General features: G+C 48.3%; 1 protein-coding gene across 1 annotated transcript in view; it reads right to left on the bottom strand.

Moving 5' to 3' along the window:
- Nucleotides 1–15,340, bottom strand: part of TMEM144 (transmembrane protein 144) — a 72,603-nt gene that overhangs the window by 39,862 nt on the left and 17,401 nt on the right. Inside the window, exons 5-7 of the mRNA XM_029616191.1 lie at nucleotides 7,195–7,275; nucleotides 4,209–4,290; nucleotides 3,828–3,901 (exon numbers count right to left, since the gene is read on the bottom strand). Coding sequence (XP_029472051.1) covers nucleotides 3,828–3,901; nucleotides 4,209–4,290; nucleotides 7,195–7,275 — 237 coding nt within the window. The remainder of the gene's footprint in view (nucleotides 1–3,827; nucleotides 3,902–4,208; nucleotides 4,291–7,194; nucleotides 7,276–15,340) is intronic.

The raw sequence follows: 15,340 nt of genomic DNA, 5'->3' as shown, positions 1-15,340 counted from the left end.
ACATCCCAGGCCAGACTGTAAAAGTGATCCACTTTAACGTTCTTCCGACCCGCCATCAGATCTAGAAAAGAACAATCACATCAATCCATGATGACTCAAAACACCTCAGGAACTAATTCCCATTCTCCTTGATCCAACTCGTGACGACTGAGATAATCTGCCCACACATTGTCAACCCCTGATATATGAGAAGCCGACATTGCTGCAAATGCTGTTCCACCCATGGAAGAAGGACATCCATTTCCTGAGAGACTTGCTGACTGAGTCCCCCCTTGATTTATGGAGGCCACAGCTGCCCCGTTGTCCGACATTACTTTCATAGCTTTTCCTTCCAACTGGGCCTCGATCTACAAAGTTTGCCAAATTGCTAGGGCTTACAGCTGGTTGATTGACCAAGACCCCTCTTTGGAACTCCTGACAGTGAACCCCCAACCCTGTAGACTCCCATCCATTGTGACTACAAACCAGTCAGGAGGCTCCACCTCCATCCCTTTCTCTAGATGCTCCCTGGGTAACCACCAGAGCAACTGCTGCCTTACCTCCAACAGCAAGGTCAATGGCACATTGTACTCCTAAGACTGAGGATTTCAATGGGACAGGAGGGACTTCTGCAGAGGATGCATATACGCCCAAGGTATTACCCTCTATCGCTGCGGCCACTGATCCAAGCGTCTGTAGGTATGACCATATCGACGAACAGATCGCCAACTTCAGGGCTCAGACCTGCCCTCAGATCTTCTGAATGCAGGACTCTGAAAAACACCTCGCCTTGAGCCGTATCAAACTGGACACCCAAATAGTCCAGAACCTGAGAAGGCTGCAGACTGCTCTCGGCCATATTACTTGACACCACCCAGCTGGCGCAGCTGACTTGACTTGGATTAGCCAGTTGTCTAAATACAGATGAACGAGAATTCCCTCCTTGGGGAGAGCCATGGCCACCACCACCATCACCTTGGGAAAAGGTGCTGGGCACTGTAGCCAAGCCAAAGGGCAATGCTTGAAACTGGTAATGGCAGCCTAAGACTGCAAACTGCAGATGCTGCTTGCAAATGTGTAGGTAAGCCTCTGACAGGAACTCTCCCTTGTACACCGCCATGATGACTGACCTTAGAAGTTTCCATCCTGAAATGGATAACCCGAAGGGCTCGATTGACCTCCTTTAGATCTAGAATAGGTCGAAAGAAGCCCTCTTTTTTGGGGATCACAAAGTAAATAGAATAACATCCTGTAACCTTCCTGATCCTTTGGAACAATGGACTTCAGAGCAACCAGCCACTGTAACATGGACTGAACCACTGTCTGCTTTTCTCTGCAATTGTAAGAGGAAACCATAAAAGCATCAGATGACAGATAAGCTCCAAAGCATATCTGTCGTGCATCACTTCCAAGAACCATTGGTCGGAAGTGATTTGGGTCCATCTCCAATAAAATTGAGACAGGCGTCTGCCTATCTCCAGAACCGGAAGATGGATCCCCAAAACCTCATTGGGAGGAGCGAGGAGCTCTGGAGGCAGAGAAACCATCTTTACCGCGCTTCTTTGCCCGAAAGGACTGAGACCTGCTAAACGAGCGGGATCTCTGATTACTCGAACTTCTGGAAGGGTGAAAGCACTAAAATTGCCCCTTTGCTGAAGAAAATCGGGGAGTAGATTTCCTGTCCTCGGGTAAGCAAGGAAATGTGGACTCTCCCCATTGATCCTCCATCTTCTCCAAATTCCTCCCCAAATAATAAGCGCCCCTTAAATGGCAACTTGGTAAGACTGGATTTTGAAAAGCATCAGCGAACCAGTTTTGCAGCCAAAGGAGCCTGCGGGCTGCAATAACCAAAGCCACCCACCAAGCAGCTATATTGACCAAATCATAACCTGCATCTGCCAAGAACACTGCTCCTGGCTTCAGGTAAGGGCCATTCTCTACCAGAGCCTACTGAGCCAATTGTAAACTAGCCCTTGCCACCACACAACAGCAAATCAGATTTGGAGATTCATGGCCACTGCTTCAAAATTGCCTCAATCTTCCGATCCTATGCATTTTTTTTTTTTTTTTTTTTTTTAAAGCTGCACCTCCTTCCACCGGAACAGTGGTCCACTTTGTCACTGCGCAGACCAGGGTGTTCATTTTGAGAAACTGGAGCTGCTCCATAGCCTTAGGATCCATAGAATACAAACCCACCAATGAGCGACCTCCTTTAAAATTGGCCTCAGGAGCACTCCATTCCAAATTCCTGAACAGCCTCATGCAAAGGAGAAAAAACTAGGATGCCTTTCGCAAGGCCCCTTTACAACCAAGAGCCTTCAGGGTCTGCAAAATTAAACCAGACATCTTGTCCCTATAAAAGAGCCGAAGCATTGTTCTATGTGGCTCTGCATCTGGTGGAATCTCCCCCTCCTCCAAAAACACCTCATCGGGATGCCCCACCAAGGATCCTGACTCTTCACATGAGTCTCTCAAAAGGATCCCCGTCTTCACCTTCTCCCCCCCCCTCCCCCACACGCTGTCCCCTTCTCTACTTTACCCATCTCTGAGGGGACAAAGATTCCTTTAACCTGTCCATGATCCTGAGAAGGGAGACCACTGCCGTGGGCGATGCTGATTTTCCACCCGGAACCCATCCTTCCCCTTACAGAAAGCCTGTAGGTCCTTGAAAAACTCCACCCATGAAGTGGTGGAAAGATCCATTCCCCAAGTAGGCAAGCCCATTTCTGAGCTCACCCCCATGGGAATTGGCAGGAGAGGAGGCTGGGTAGACATCTCACCGCCCCCCCCCCCCCCCCCGGAAGGAGCTGCCGTCACACTTCCCTCCTGTGAACTGAAGGCTCCTGAAGTCCCTGCAGGGACAAATTCCCCCGAGAGACATCTCCCTGAGCCTCAACACATTTTTTGCAAATTCTGAAGGATTTCCTGGGGCTAATTACCCTTATATGGCAGGCAGAGCAGATGCGCAACTTCTTCCTGTGCTGCCCCCGACACCATCTCTCTCACCCAGTTGGAAATATGGAAAAAAATGGCTGCCAACGCAAGCTTCAGCAGCAGCACAACATGCAAGCCACGAAATGGTGCCTGTCGCATGTTCCTCACACTGCCATGGCACCCCGACCGGCTGCAAGGAAAGCACATCGGCAATTGCTCTCAGTATGGTTCCCCTAACGCAATCGCCGCTGCACTAGAACTCCTGGCCGGTCCCACATGCAGCAAGCTCTGCCGACACTCCCCCCCCCCCCCCCCAAGTTGCTTGGTCCACCACGCTGAAGAAAGAAAATAGCCCGCAGCACCAGTTACCAGAGAAATCAGGGGCAGAGAACAAAGGAGGACACGACAGAGTAGAGGAAGAGAGAATAGTTAGCAGGGCTGAGCCCAAGGTCTCCTTACTCTACAGGAACTCTTCCCCTGTCTGGAGAAGGGCTAGGGCACCAGTCTTCATCTCACTCCCGTCCTATGTTGGCAGACACTCAGCTGAAGGAGGGAGCCACAGCTATGACCACAGGAGGTCAGAAATCACCTTTTCAATCCTGGCAGGCCAAAGTCCACAAGCAAGGATGCATGTCCACCATCTGCTGGAGACAGAGAAATACTGGCTGGCTGATATCTGTGCTGAGCTATATGAGAGTGACATCAGCGAGTCTTTGTTCTCTGTCTCCATCTGCTGGTTGGCGTGCACAACCCACTGGTGTCGACTGGCTTGCTCGGATGAAGAACAACTTAGATTGTAAGCCCTGTGAGGCAGAGAAATGTCTAGTGGACCTACCATGTAACTTGCCTTGTGCTTGTTTTTGGAAAGGCAATTAATTCAATTGAAAAAAAATTGCAAAATGGCTTCAACTTACATTATTCTCCTCCATGTAGGAGAGAGTTTGTCAACCCATGATTCATCAGAAGAAACACTGTCAGAGTTAATGACCTAAGAACATAAATCATTACACATGAAAACCTGAATATTTTTCATATCTGCTGCCATTTCCTGCTTTATTATTGCATAACACAATTGTTTCCTCTCTCATTTAAAATTACAGCTGCTCCTTTGATATTGTAATCACATTTCTTGAAGGATTCTAGTTTTGCAAACCTAATTTCTCCCTATGAAAGTTTTTCTTTTGTTGCACTGCCATCTGCTGGTAGAAAACATTACAGCCTCATATTACTTCCTCTAGTGCTACTGAAGGCCAGACATCCACCTGCATTTGTGTTCCTTGGTATGCATTACTTACATTGTCTCTCAGTAATGGTGCGGATTCCAGTGCAGGGGCATCCCTTTTAATGTCACTTTCCACAAACAGAAAAATAACAGCGCTACAATGAAAAAGCATGGCTTACAATCAGTATGTCAGTTACTACCAAAACCCACAACAACATACATTTTACAGGGTAAGTTGTCAAAGATAAGCAGCTATGTCTTTCAGTAGTGCTTCAGGTCTATTTATAGTAGACACTGGCATTAAAGGGCCTCTTGACCCACACAGCCTGGCTGTATTAATCACCAGAGACCCTATTCTTTCTCTGTTTCTTGCCTTCACCCTTGCTTTAATTTTGTCACTGTTTTGCTTGCTACCACCTTCACTAGTAGGCAATTCCAGGCATTCCTAATTCTCTCAGTAAAGAGGTATTTCCTCCGAGTCTCTCTCCTTCCAACTTCGTATCATGACCCTATGCCCTGCGGCAGTTTTTTGTACCTTATGGAAATCTGCACGGTTATCTGAGCATTTCCACATTATTCCTTCTCTTTCTTGGGTACATTGGAGTTCCCCAATTTTCTCTGTACTGGGTTTGCCTTGCGGAACCTGCACCATTTTGGCATCTTTTCCCTGAACTGCTTCTATCCTCTCAATGTCCTTACAAAAGGCGAAGTCACTTTTCAGTATTTCATAGCTTAAGCTCCACCTGAAAGTCGGACTGGGCACCAAACTAAGGTGTCTTAATTCCTAGCATGGTGAAGTTTGGGTTATTTAGACGTCTCATTTGCTGAAAATTAACGGCGTGCGTCGGACTCTATAACCCATCTTCTAAAGCGCTAATCTTTTTGTACATCTGCATTTACTTGTCTAAGTCTACTTAGATGCTTAGCTGTTTCTCTAAAGTTTCTTGCACATTTTGTCAAAATGAACATCCATTTTGTAATGAGTTGCCTGCCATGCAAACCTCAAACTTTAGCTTTATATAATACAGATTTATTAAGAAATACTGTTAAAAAGAAAGCACTGTTGTGAGACAACTATCAACTCAGCACAGACATTACTTCACAGAAAAATATCTGTGCACACACTGGACACATGAGAACACACAAACACATACAAATAAAAGGCTGGAATTAGCACAAGACTGAAGCTTCTCAGCATTTTCATTTAAAATTTCTTTTATCTTCTACATTTCCAATGGTGCTGGAAATGGCAGATAACAGCAGAAGTAGCACCAAGTGTCAAGGCTTCAAACCTAGCTGCTGTCCAGTTGTTCATTTCTCATTCCTCGCTTACCTTAAATATAGACAAAGTAAAATTTACTCGTTCACAGATTACAAACTTGTTCTAATTCCCTCCTTTTGCGCACATTCCCCTGTTTACAAAACATGAAATGCTGAAGGATTTCGGAAACCTTCCCAAAAAATTAGCAATCTGCCATGGATTACTTTTGGAACGGAGAAATCAGTCTGGTCTCAACATGGTCCTAGATCGGAGTTTTATTTTTAGTTCAATAAAAAAGTAGCTTTCCAATTAGAGCATTTTGGGGATTAAAGAAAACGAAAGCCCAAGAACAAAAAAACAAACCTGCTTAGAGCCAAAAAAATTGAACGTGCCTGAAAATCCCCAGCCCACAGCTTGCCCTCTTAGATCGATTCCTGTGGGACAATAACCAGCCCCTCTGCAGAGAAATGTGTAAGGCCCAATTCTAAAGGCATCAGCCCTCCTTAATAAGGCTCTGGCTTCAGTGAAACACCCATTCACGTACTGCCTAATGGCTTACTCAAGAGCGATTTCAACCTGACACACACAAAAACGTGTTCTGAAATGTTTTCCCGGCTAGAAGTTAAAAAATAGAAAACCAGATAGGAGGAGGTGCTGGTGGTGGGGGACATACTTACATTTCAGTTTTGCTATTTCAGGGGAAGAGAGGCTTTTGGGGTCTGAAGGCTTGCAATATTTGTGCCGTATTTTGGAGGGTGGGCTAAAGCAAAGGGGGCCTCATTTGGTTTCACTGGGATGGAGGGGTGGGGGATTGGGCCAGTAGGCTTGCTAGTTTGTATTTTTTAAGCCTACTATTGCTACATAAATGGTCATATACTTTTAAATATACCTGTTAACTTTCAAGTTTTCTGGGTACAAATACCCAGATAACTTTGAAGCCTAAATCAGTGACATTCAAATAGAGCCGGTTAGGTTCCAAACGTTATCCAGGTAGATATTGCCTGATAACTTTGAGGACATTGGCTGGGCCTTTTCTTCAGCTGAATATCCCCAGTAACTTAGCTGGATAAGTTATTTGTTGCATAGCTTTTGGAGTATTGACCTCAGATGTTTTTTTTTTGCAGGTTTAAAGCATGAACCATCAACTTTTCCATAATGTCAAATATAAAGTTTATATAAAGTTTAACTGACCCAATACTAGCCAGTGGCACAGGACTGATAGGCACTGGCCGTGCTAGCAGTAAGTCTCGGTTATCCCCACTGTAGCAGCACAAGCCCAGCTTTTGCATTGTCTGACTGAACACTAAAAGGGAAAATATTTGTGGGAGGTTTCATTGCCCCTTCCATCCCCCGCAACCACACCTCTCATTTGCATCACATTTGATTTGCTTAAACATCTACACACTGATGTACTGAATTCCAAAGATAGATGACAAAAACCCCCTCTTCTTAGAGATCGATATTCAAAGGAGTTTGCCCGCTTAACTTAAGTTATCGGACAAACCAAGATCTGGAATTCCTGTCCTACTGATCGGCTAAATGTTACCCGGGTACAATTTAGCTGGATAAAAAGAGGGAGGGCAGAGGGCATGGCCTAAATTTAGCCAGGTAGCATTGATATAGAGACTGCCTGTTTAAACTCACCCAGGTCAAATTACGCTGTCAACTTGACCTGGGTTAGTCCTGCTAAGCATCCTGGGTAACTTCCCATTCACCGCACCACTGAAATTTAACCTCTTGGTTATCAGGAATCTAAATTAAAAAAAAAAAACCACACAAAAAACAAACAGGTTGTTACCTTAATACTGAAAGACCAGCTCCAATATAATTGAGATAGGGCTTGGCTACCTCTTCAGGGTCTATTCCAAACATGCCAAACCTGGAATATTTGACCAAATATTTTTGAGTTAGACTAAACAAGTTGGAGATGAGCATACAAGATCAATATATTTCAAACATGTATTAATAGAAATACATACACATTAAATTCACAGGTACATCCATAATTACATCATTAATACAGAAACATGTGCAACCTCATGGGCATTATCACCCCACAATAGCACCAGTCAACTAACAGCAGTACCACCCCACCATAGCAGCACTTACTTAAAACTCCCCTCCAGACACTCATACATTCATATCACACACACTCCCCACCACTAAAACACCACACATCTAAAACCCCTGAACCTGTTAAAGTCGAAGTTATCTTTCTCTCAACAGGTTCTACCACTTATTAATATCATATGGGAGCACTACACCACATCCCTCACACCTCTAAGACCACCAAAGCAGACACCAGCGCGGCTGATAAGGGTGGGGCAGTGGTGGTGCAGAATAAATGGGATTATGACAAAGAGGTGTTCAGACAACTAACTGATAATAAATATTACAGTGTATGTCCTATTGATCCAGTGACTGACTTGAGTGTTCGAGTTAAGGACATACTGGAGGACGCCATACGTCAAAGTTATTTCTAAAAAGGAATATGTATATATGTTGCCAGACCATCCGGTGGCACCATATATATACACTTCCTCCCGAAAATTCATAAATCTTTGTCTGCACCTCCTGGCCGACCTATTGTGTCAGGGTTAGGTTCCATTTTTTAACCCATAGCTAAGGTTTTGGATAGTTTTCTGCAGGATAAGGTCATCAATATTAAATCTTATATTAGAGATTCTACCCAGTTTTGGGGATTTTTGAATGAGATGGGTGATATGGGAGCTGATCAACTTTTTGTTACAGCAGATGTAAGCTCTTTACACTAATATACCCCAGATTGAGGCTATGAAAGTGGTGACACAGGTCTTGACTGAAAGGGTAGAGAAAAATGAAATTTCTTCAGTTAAGATGGGCTATTTGGTATAATTGGCAGAGGTTGTCCTGTGTGAGTTTTACTTCACATTTCAGGGGACTTTTTATAAACAGGTCACTGGGATCCCTATGGGATCTCCAGTGGCCCCTTCAATTGCCTGTCTCTATATGTCACAATTTGAAGAAAGATGTATTTACTCCAGTCGGGTTTTTCCTCAAATTAAGTGCTGTAAGAGATTTATTGATGATCTCTTTAGGATTTGGAGGAGTGATGAAGTTTCATTGCAGGAATTTGAGGTGTGGTTAAATGCTACTGATATTAATCTTCAGTTCACTTTTCATCATAGTAAGGAGGATATTAGTTTCCTTGATGTTAGGGTACAATGTATTAATCAGAAAATTGAGACCTCAGCGTTTGTGAAAAAAAACAGATAGAAACTCGATTTTACATTTTGAGAGCTTCCATCTGAGGAGACTTAGAGAGAGTGTGCCTGTTGGCCAATTTCTCAGATACAGGAGAATTTGTTCTTCTGTCTCTGAATATAAGGTAAAAGCTGAATCCTTATCCCAGAAATTTTTGGCACGTGTGTATCCCAAGAAAGTTGTTAGACGAACATTTAAGCGGGGTTTATATGCCCAGAGGGAGAATCTATTGCTGAAGGCTAAGAAAGAATCGGTGGAGAGGATTGTGTGTGTGTTGCCATATTCTGCTAGATGTGACTCTATTCGAAAAATTATAAACAGACACTGGAATTTGTTGATTTCCATCCCAGGATGTGAGGAACGTCCGGTATTTGCCTATTCTAAAAGGTCAAAATCTGAGGTCCCGTATGACTAAAATGGTGGATAGGAAACTTGTGGTTGTGGATACAGATGAAGCATGTTCTGGGTGTTCAGTGTGCCCTAATAGGTTACGATTGGAGAGTTATCAATATGACAAGTATCGAGAGCCATATATACTGAAAGAGAAACATACAAACATTGAAGTGACGGCAGAAGAAGACCAACGGCCCATCCAGTCTGCCCAGCAAGCCACGCAGTTTATCCATTTTTTTTCCCCCCTCCTTCTCCCTCCCACCCGTCTCCATTGGCTTCCAGCACCCTCCGGCCCCAATTCCCCTCCACCCCTCCACCAATGCAGAGAGCAGCGCCATCCCAGTGAACATCCAGCTCAATCAGGGGTAGCAACCGCCGCAACCAGCAGGCCACACCCCTGCCCCTTACCCACCCCTGTTTTGTTTGCTTGTTTGTTTTTTTTTTTTATTTTTTTGAGATGGCAGCCCTCCATCCTTTCGCTCCGTGAAGGTGGAACACCAACCACTGGCCACTGGCATCCTGCTCCGTGAATGCCTCTGTGGCTACTGCCGCTCCGTGCAGTGTTTTGTTGCATGAAAGTGGAACACCAACTACTGGCCACTGGCATCCCGCTCCGTGAATGCCTCAGTGGCTACTGCCGCTCCGTGCAGTGTTTGCTGCCTCTTCTCTATTTATGCCCACTAGACTTGATGGATCCACATTGTTTATCCCACGCCCCTTTGAAGTCCTTCACAGTTTTAGACTTCACCACTTCCTCCGGAAGGGCATTCCAGGCATCCACCACCCTTTCCGTGACGAAATACTTCCTGACATTGGTTCTTAGTCTTCCTCCCCGGAGCCTCAGCTCGTGACCTCTGGTTCTGCTGATTTTTTTCCTACGGAAAAGGTTTGTCGTTGTCTTTGGATCATTAAAGTTTTTCAAGTATCTGAAAGTCTGAATCATATCACCCCTGCTCCTCCTTTCCTCTAGGGTGTACATATTTAGATTCTTCAATCTCTCCTCGTACGTCATCCGATGAAGATCCTCCACCTTCCTGGTCGCCCTTCTCTGTACCGCTTCCATCTTGTCTTTGTCTCTTTGTAGATACGGTCTCCAGAACTGAACACAGTACTCCAGGTGAGGCCTCACCAAGGACCTGTACAAGGGGATAATCACTTCCCTTTTCTTAAGGACGATACATGAGGACGATACATGCACTACCAGGAGGGTTGTGTATGGTATATTGTGCCCCTGTCAATTGTTATATATTGGCCATACTAAACGTCGTATTAGATCATGTATCTTTTGTCGCTGAGGCTTTGGGTGATAATGTGGGAGAAGAAGTTGCTTTGAACATTTGTTTAAGATAACTGTTTTTTTGTCTAACTTTTTGAAGGATATGGTAATTGCTGGTCTCTTGAAGGTATGATGCCTCAATAATTGAAAACTGGAGAGTTTTGCTAATCCTTGGCTGGACTGGGAGTAAGCGCCCCCTGAAGAAGCTGCGGCGAAACAGGGATCCTTGTTGGGATGTGGTGGATCGCCTCCATATGGAATGAATATACGGTGGAGCATGCCCAAATGAAGATAGCTTCAACTATTAAAGCTTTGGTGGTCTTAGAGGTGTGAGGGATGTGGTGTAGTGCTCCCATATGATATTAAGTGGTGGAGCCTGTTGAGATAAGGATAACTTCGACTTTAACAGGTTCGGGGGTTTTAGATGTGTGGTGTTTTAGTGGGTGGGGAAGTGTGTGAGATATGAATGTATGAGCGAGGTGTTCTGGCGCCATTTAACGTATTTAAGGTATCATGCAAGCTAGTGCGTAGAAATGCCAATGAGCCATCAGTCCAGCACTTTCTCCCCAATCACCTATGGCCAAGGACCACACAATCTGCAGCTCCACCCAGAATCCAGAAGGCAAGACATACATCCCGACTCTGGCCAGTAAGTCCGTGAGTGATGGCTTGCTCCACCTCCCCCCTGGGGCTGTAAACCTTGCTTCTGCAAGAGTCCCAACCCTGCCTGGCCTGAAGAGCAGAAGTCCAGCTTGAGAGCCAAACCTGGATCTCTCACATGACAATGCACAGCACTGCTGCCGAGTCCTTAGGCCTCACTGCGATTGCCATTCCTGCTGGGGTGTGTTTTATTGTTTTGGCATGAGGGATAGGTTTGCTGCCTTGCTTGACCAATATTGTTGTTCTGGTTATAAGAAAATTATTACTTACCTGCTAATTTTCGTTCCTGTAGTACCATGGATCAGTCCAGACAGTGGGTTATGTCCCCAATCCAGCAGATGGAGTCAGCACAAGCTTTGAGGGGGCGTATCCATATATACTACTACCCCCTCTGCAGGAGTTCAGTATCGAGTATATCAAAGCCAGAGTAGAAACCCCCGAAGGATCAAGTTTGTGGAAACAGATAATGAAAACAATTGTAACCGCAACAAGTAACTGCAAACATCCTACCAACTTGTAGGGAGCTGTGAAAAACAGCGAAAAGAAACGACTGTGAAGACACAGAACACTGCGAGCAAGAAGTAGCGCAGAGCTGAGCAGGATCAAGAACCCAAACGCGGTGGGCGTCTGGACTGATCCATGGTACTACAGGAACGAAAATTAGCAGGTAAGTAATAATTTTCTTTTCCCTGTACGTACCTGGATCAGTCCAGACAGTGGGATGTACCCAAGCTTCCCTAAATTGGGTGGGGTCCTGCGAGGTCTGCTCGGAGAACCTGCTCGCCAAAGTGTCCAGAGACTGAAGAGGCGAGGTGCAGACGATAGTGCCTCGAGAACGTGTGTAACGATTTCCAGGTGGCTGCCCTACAAATTTCCTGCGAGGATACCGAGCGAACCTCCGCCCAGGAAGCCGCCTGAGAACGTGTAGAATGCGCTATGATTCCGGGTGGGGGAGTCCGACCCGACCCAATGTAGGAAGCAGCAATGCCGGCCTTCAGCCATCTGGCAATGGTAGTCTTCGAGGCCTGAGACCCCTTCTTAGGACCGGCCCAGAGTACAAAGAGAAGGTCAGAGGTCCGGAACTCATTTGTAGCCTCCAGATAGAGGCGCAGAGTGCGCTTGACATTCAAGAGACGGAGAGACTTCGGCTCTGAGGAAGAGAAGGACGGCAACTCCACCGTCTGGTTCACATGGAATGCAGAAACCACCTTCGGAAGGAAGGAGGGAACGGTGCGAAGCGAAACTCCAGAGTCGGAGAAACGGAGATAGGGCTCTCTACACGACAGGGCCTGCAGCTCCGAGATGCGTCGAGCGGAACAGATGGCCACAAGAAATACAGTCTTGAGAGTGAGATCCTTTATCGTTGTGCTGCGCAGCGGCTCGAACGGTGGTCCCGACAGGGAGCGAAGCACAGGTTAAGACTCCAGGAGGGACAAGGGTCCCGTAACGGAGGACGCATATGCTTGACACCCTTGAGAAAACGAGCAATGTCAGGATGCTGTAGAAGAGAGCCCCCATCGCTCAACAGCGAGCCAAGGGCGGCCACCTGAACCCGTAGTGAATTATAGGCGAGCCCTTTTTCCACCCCCGCCTGTAGAAACTGAAGGATCTGAGGTACAGAAGCCTTAGCGGGTCTCGTGGCCTGGCTGGTACACCACAGCTCGAACATAGGCCGCCGACGTTGATGTCTTTCGTGCCCGCAATAGCATGGATACTACCGCCTCCGGGTAGCCCCGACGCCGGAGGCGGCGCCTCACAAAAGCCAGGCCGCAAGACAGAAGAGTTCTGCCTGCTCGAAAAATACCAGGCCCTGATGTAGGAGCTGGGGGAGGTGCCCCAGCCTGATTGGCCCGTCAATCACCAGCTGTAGCAGGTCCGCAAACCAGGGTCGCCTGGGCCATTCCGAGGCGACGAAAACCACGGTCCCCTGATGGCTTTCTATTCTGCGGAGCATCCTGCCCACCAGGGGCCATGGTGGAAAAGCGTAGAGCAGAAGATGTGGCGGCCACGGGAGGACCAGGGCATCCACTCCCTCCGCGCCGCGCTCTCTCCGGCGACTGAAGAAGCGTGGAGCCTTGGCGTTGAGAGCGGACGCCATCAGATCCAAGTGGGGGGCCCCCCACCGATGGACGAGAAGTTGCATCGCTTTGTCGTAGAGAGACCACTCTCCGGGGTCCAGCAGTTGACGACTGAGGAAGTCCGCCTGGACGTTGTCCACACCGGCGATGTGCGAGGCCGCTAGCCGGACGAGATGACGCTCCGCCCATTGCATCAGCAGCGCTGCCTCGAGCGCGACCTGCGGGCTGCGCGTGCCTCCTTGTCGGTTGATGTAGGCCACGGTGGTAGCGTTGTCCGATAGGATTCTGACTTCCCGGTTCCGAAGAAGCGGGAGGAAATGTCGCAGAGCTAGCCGGACCGCTCTGGTTTCCAGACGGTTGATTGACCACTTCGCCTCCACCGTGGACCACGTCACCTGCGTGGTGCTTCGATCGCAGACTGCACCCCAGCCTGCTAGACTGGCATCGGTGGTCACCACCACCCAATTTGGCAGATCGAGGGACACGCCACGGGCCAGGTTCGGCGGATCCAACCACCAGCCCAGACTGTCCCTGGCATTCTGCGGGAGTGGGAGAATCATCTGGTAGTCCTGCGATACTGGTTTCCAACGGGAGAGGAGTGCCCACTGTAAGGTCCTGATGTGCGCGAAAGCCCAAGGTACAAGGTCGATGGTGGACCCCATCACTCCCAGGAGTTGCAGGTAGTCCCAGGAGGTGGGCTCTGGTAATGCAGAGAACAGTCGTGTGTGATCCCGCAAGGATTGAGCTTTGTCCTGGCGCAGAAAAACTTTGCCCAGTAGGGTTTCGAAGGTCGCCCCCAAAAAAACCCAAGCGTTGCGAGGGCATGAGGGAGCTCTTGGAGAAGTTCACTACCCATCCCAGGGAATGTAGAAACCGTACTACTCGAGTCACCGCTGAGCGTCCATGATCGAATGACTTCGCCCAGAGGAGCCAATCGTCCAGATAAGGATGAACCAGGATGCCCTCCTTCCGGAGAGCTGCCGCCACGACTACCATGATCTTGGTGAAGGTGTGCGGCGCCGTCGCCAATCCGAACGGGAGAGCCGTGAACTGAAAATGCTGGTCCAGAATTTTGAAACGAAGGAAACGGTGGTGGTCCGGGCGGATGGGAATGTGCAGGTAGGCCTCCGTTAAGTCCAGGGAGGAGAGGAACTCCCCCCGATGCACCGCCGCAATCACTGACCGGAGCGTTTCCATGCGGAACCGGACGACTCGAAGGGATTTGTTGACTTCCTTGAGGTCTAGGATAGGCCGGAAGGAACCGTCCTTCTTTGGTACGACGAAATAGATGGAATAGTGGCCCGAGCCCACCTCTCCGAAGGGCACGGGCGCAATAGCGCCTATCTCCCGGAGTCTGTCCAGAGTCAGCAGCACCGCTCCTCTCTTGAGGTCCGAGCCACAGGGGGAAAAGATGAACCTTCCCTGCGGGGGGCGGACAAATTCCAATGCGTAGCCGTGTTTTATGGTATCCAGGACCCACTGGTCCGAGGTGATCCGTGCCCACTCCGCGTAGAAATACGTTAGTCGGTCCCCAATCCTGGGGACAGGGGAGTGGGCGAGACTGGCATCATTGTGAAGACTTGGTATAGGGGTTCCCGGTTCCGGGAGTAGTGCGTGAGGGCCGACGCCCGCGAAAGGAGCGCGACCAGGGCTGAGACCTGGGGGCGGATGACCGGGAGCCCGCCTGTCTGTATCCCCTGTAGCGCCGTTGCGCTCTGGCTCTGGTCCGAGAAGAAGAAAATGCTCTGGATGGTCGAAACCTATCCTCCGGCAGCCGATGAACAGCGTTCTCCCCCAGGGACTTGATGATCTGGTCCAAATCCTCCCCGAAGAGGAACTTGCCCCTGAAGGGAAGAGAGCCCAGACTCGACTTAGAGGACGTATCAGCTGCCCAATTGCGTAGCCACAGTAGTCGTCGTGCTGCCACTACCGAAACCATGGATCTTGCGAGGACCCGAAAAAGGTCGTACGAGGCGTCCGCCCCATACGCCACTGCGGCTTCTAGCCGATCTGCCTGGGCAGCCTCATCGGACGGCAGGTTCTGAGACGTGAGGAGTGAGACCTCGAAAACCCGCTTAAGGAAAACTTCCAACTTACGATCCTGTGTGTCCCGCAACGCTGCACCTCCCGTCACTGGGATAGTCGTCCTCTTCGTGACCGCCGACACTGCGGAGTCCACCTTTGGGACCTTGATGAGGTCCAGAAATCTTCGGGGAGCGGGTACAGCTTTTCCATAGCCCGGCTGCTCTTCAGGGAGGCCTCCGGGGTGTCCCATTCCCTGGTGAGAAGTTGTA

Source organism: Rhinatrema bivittatum, chromosome 1 (genome assembly GCF_901001135.1).
Source record: "Rhinatrema bivittatum chromosome 1, aRhiBiv1.1, whole genome shotgun sequence".
NCBI lineage: Eukaryota > Metazoa > Chordata > Amphibia > Gymnophiona > Rhinatrematidae > Rhinatrema > Rhinatrema bivittatum.
This window is presented reverse-complemented; position numbering and strand designations above follow the sequence as displayed.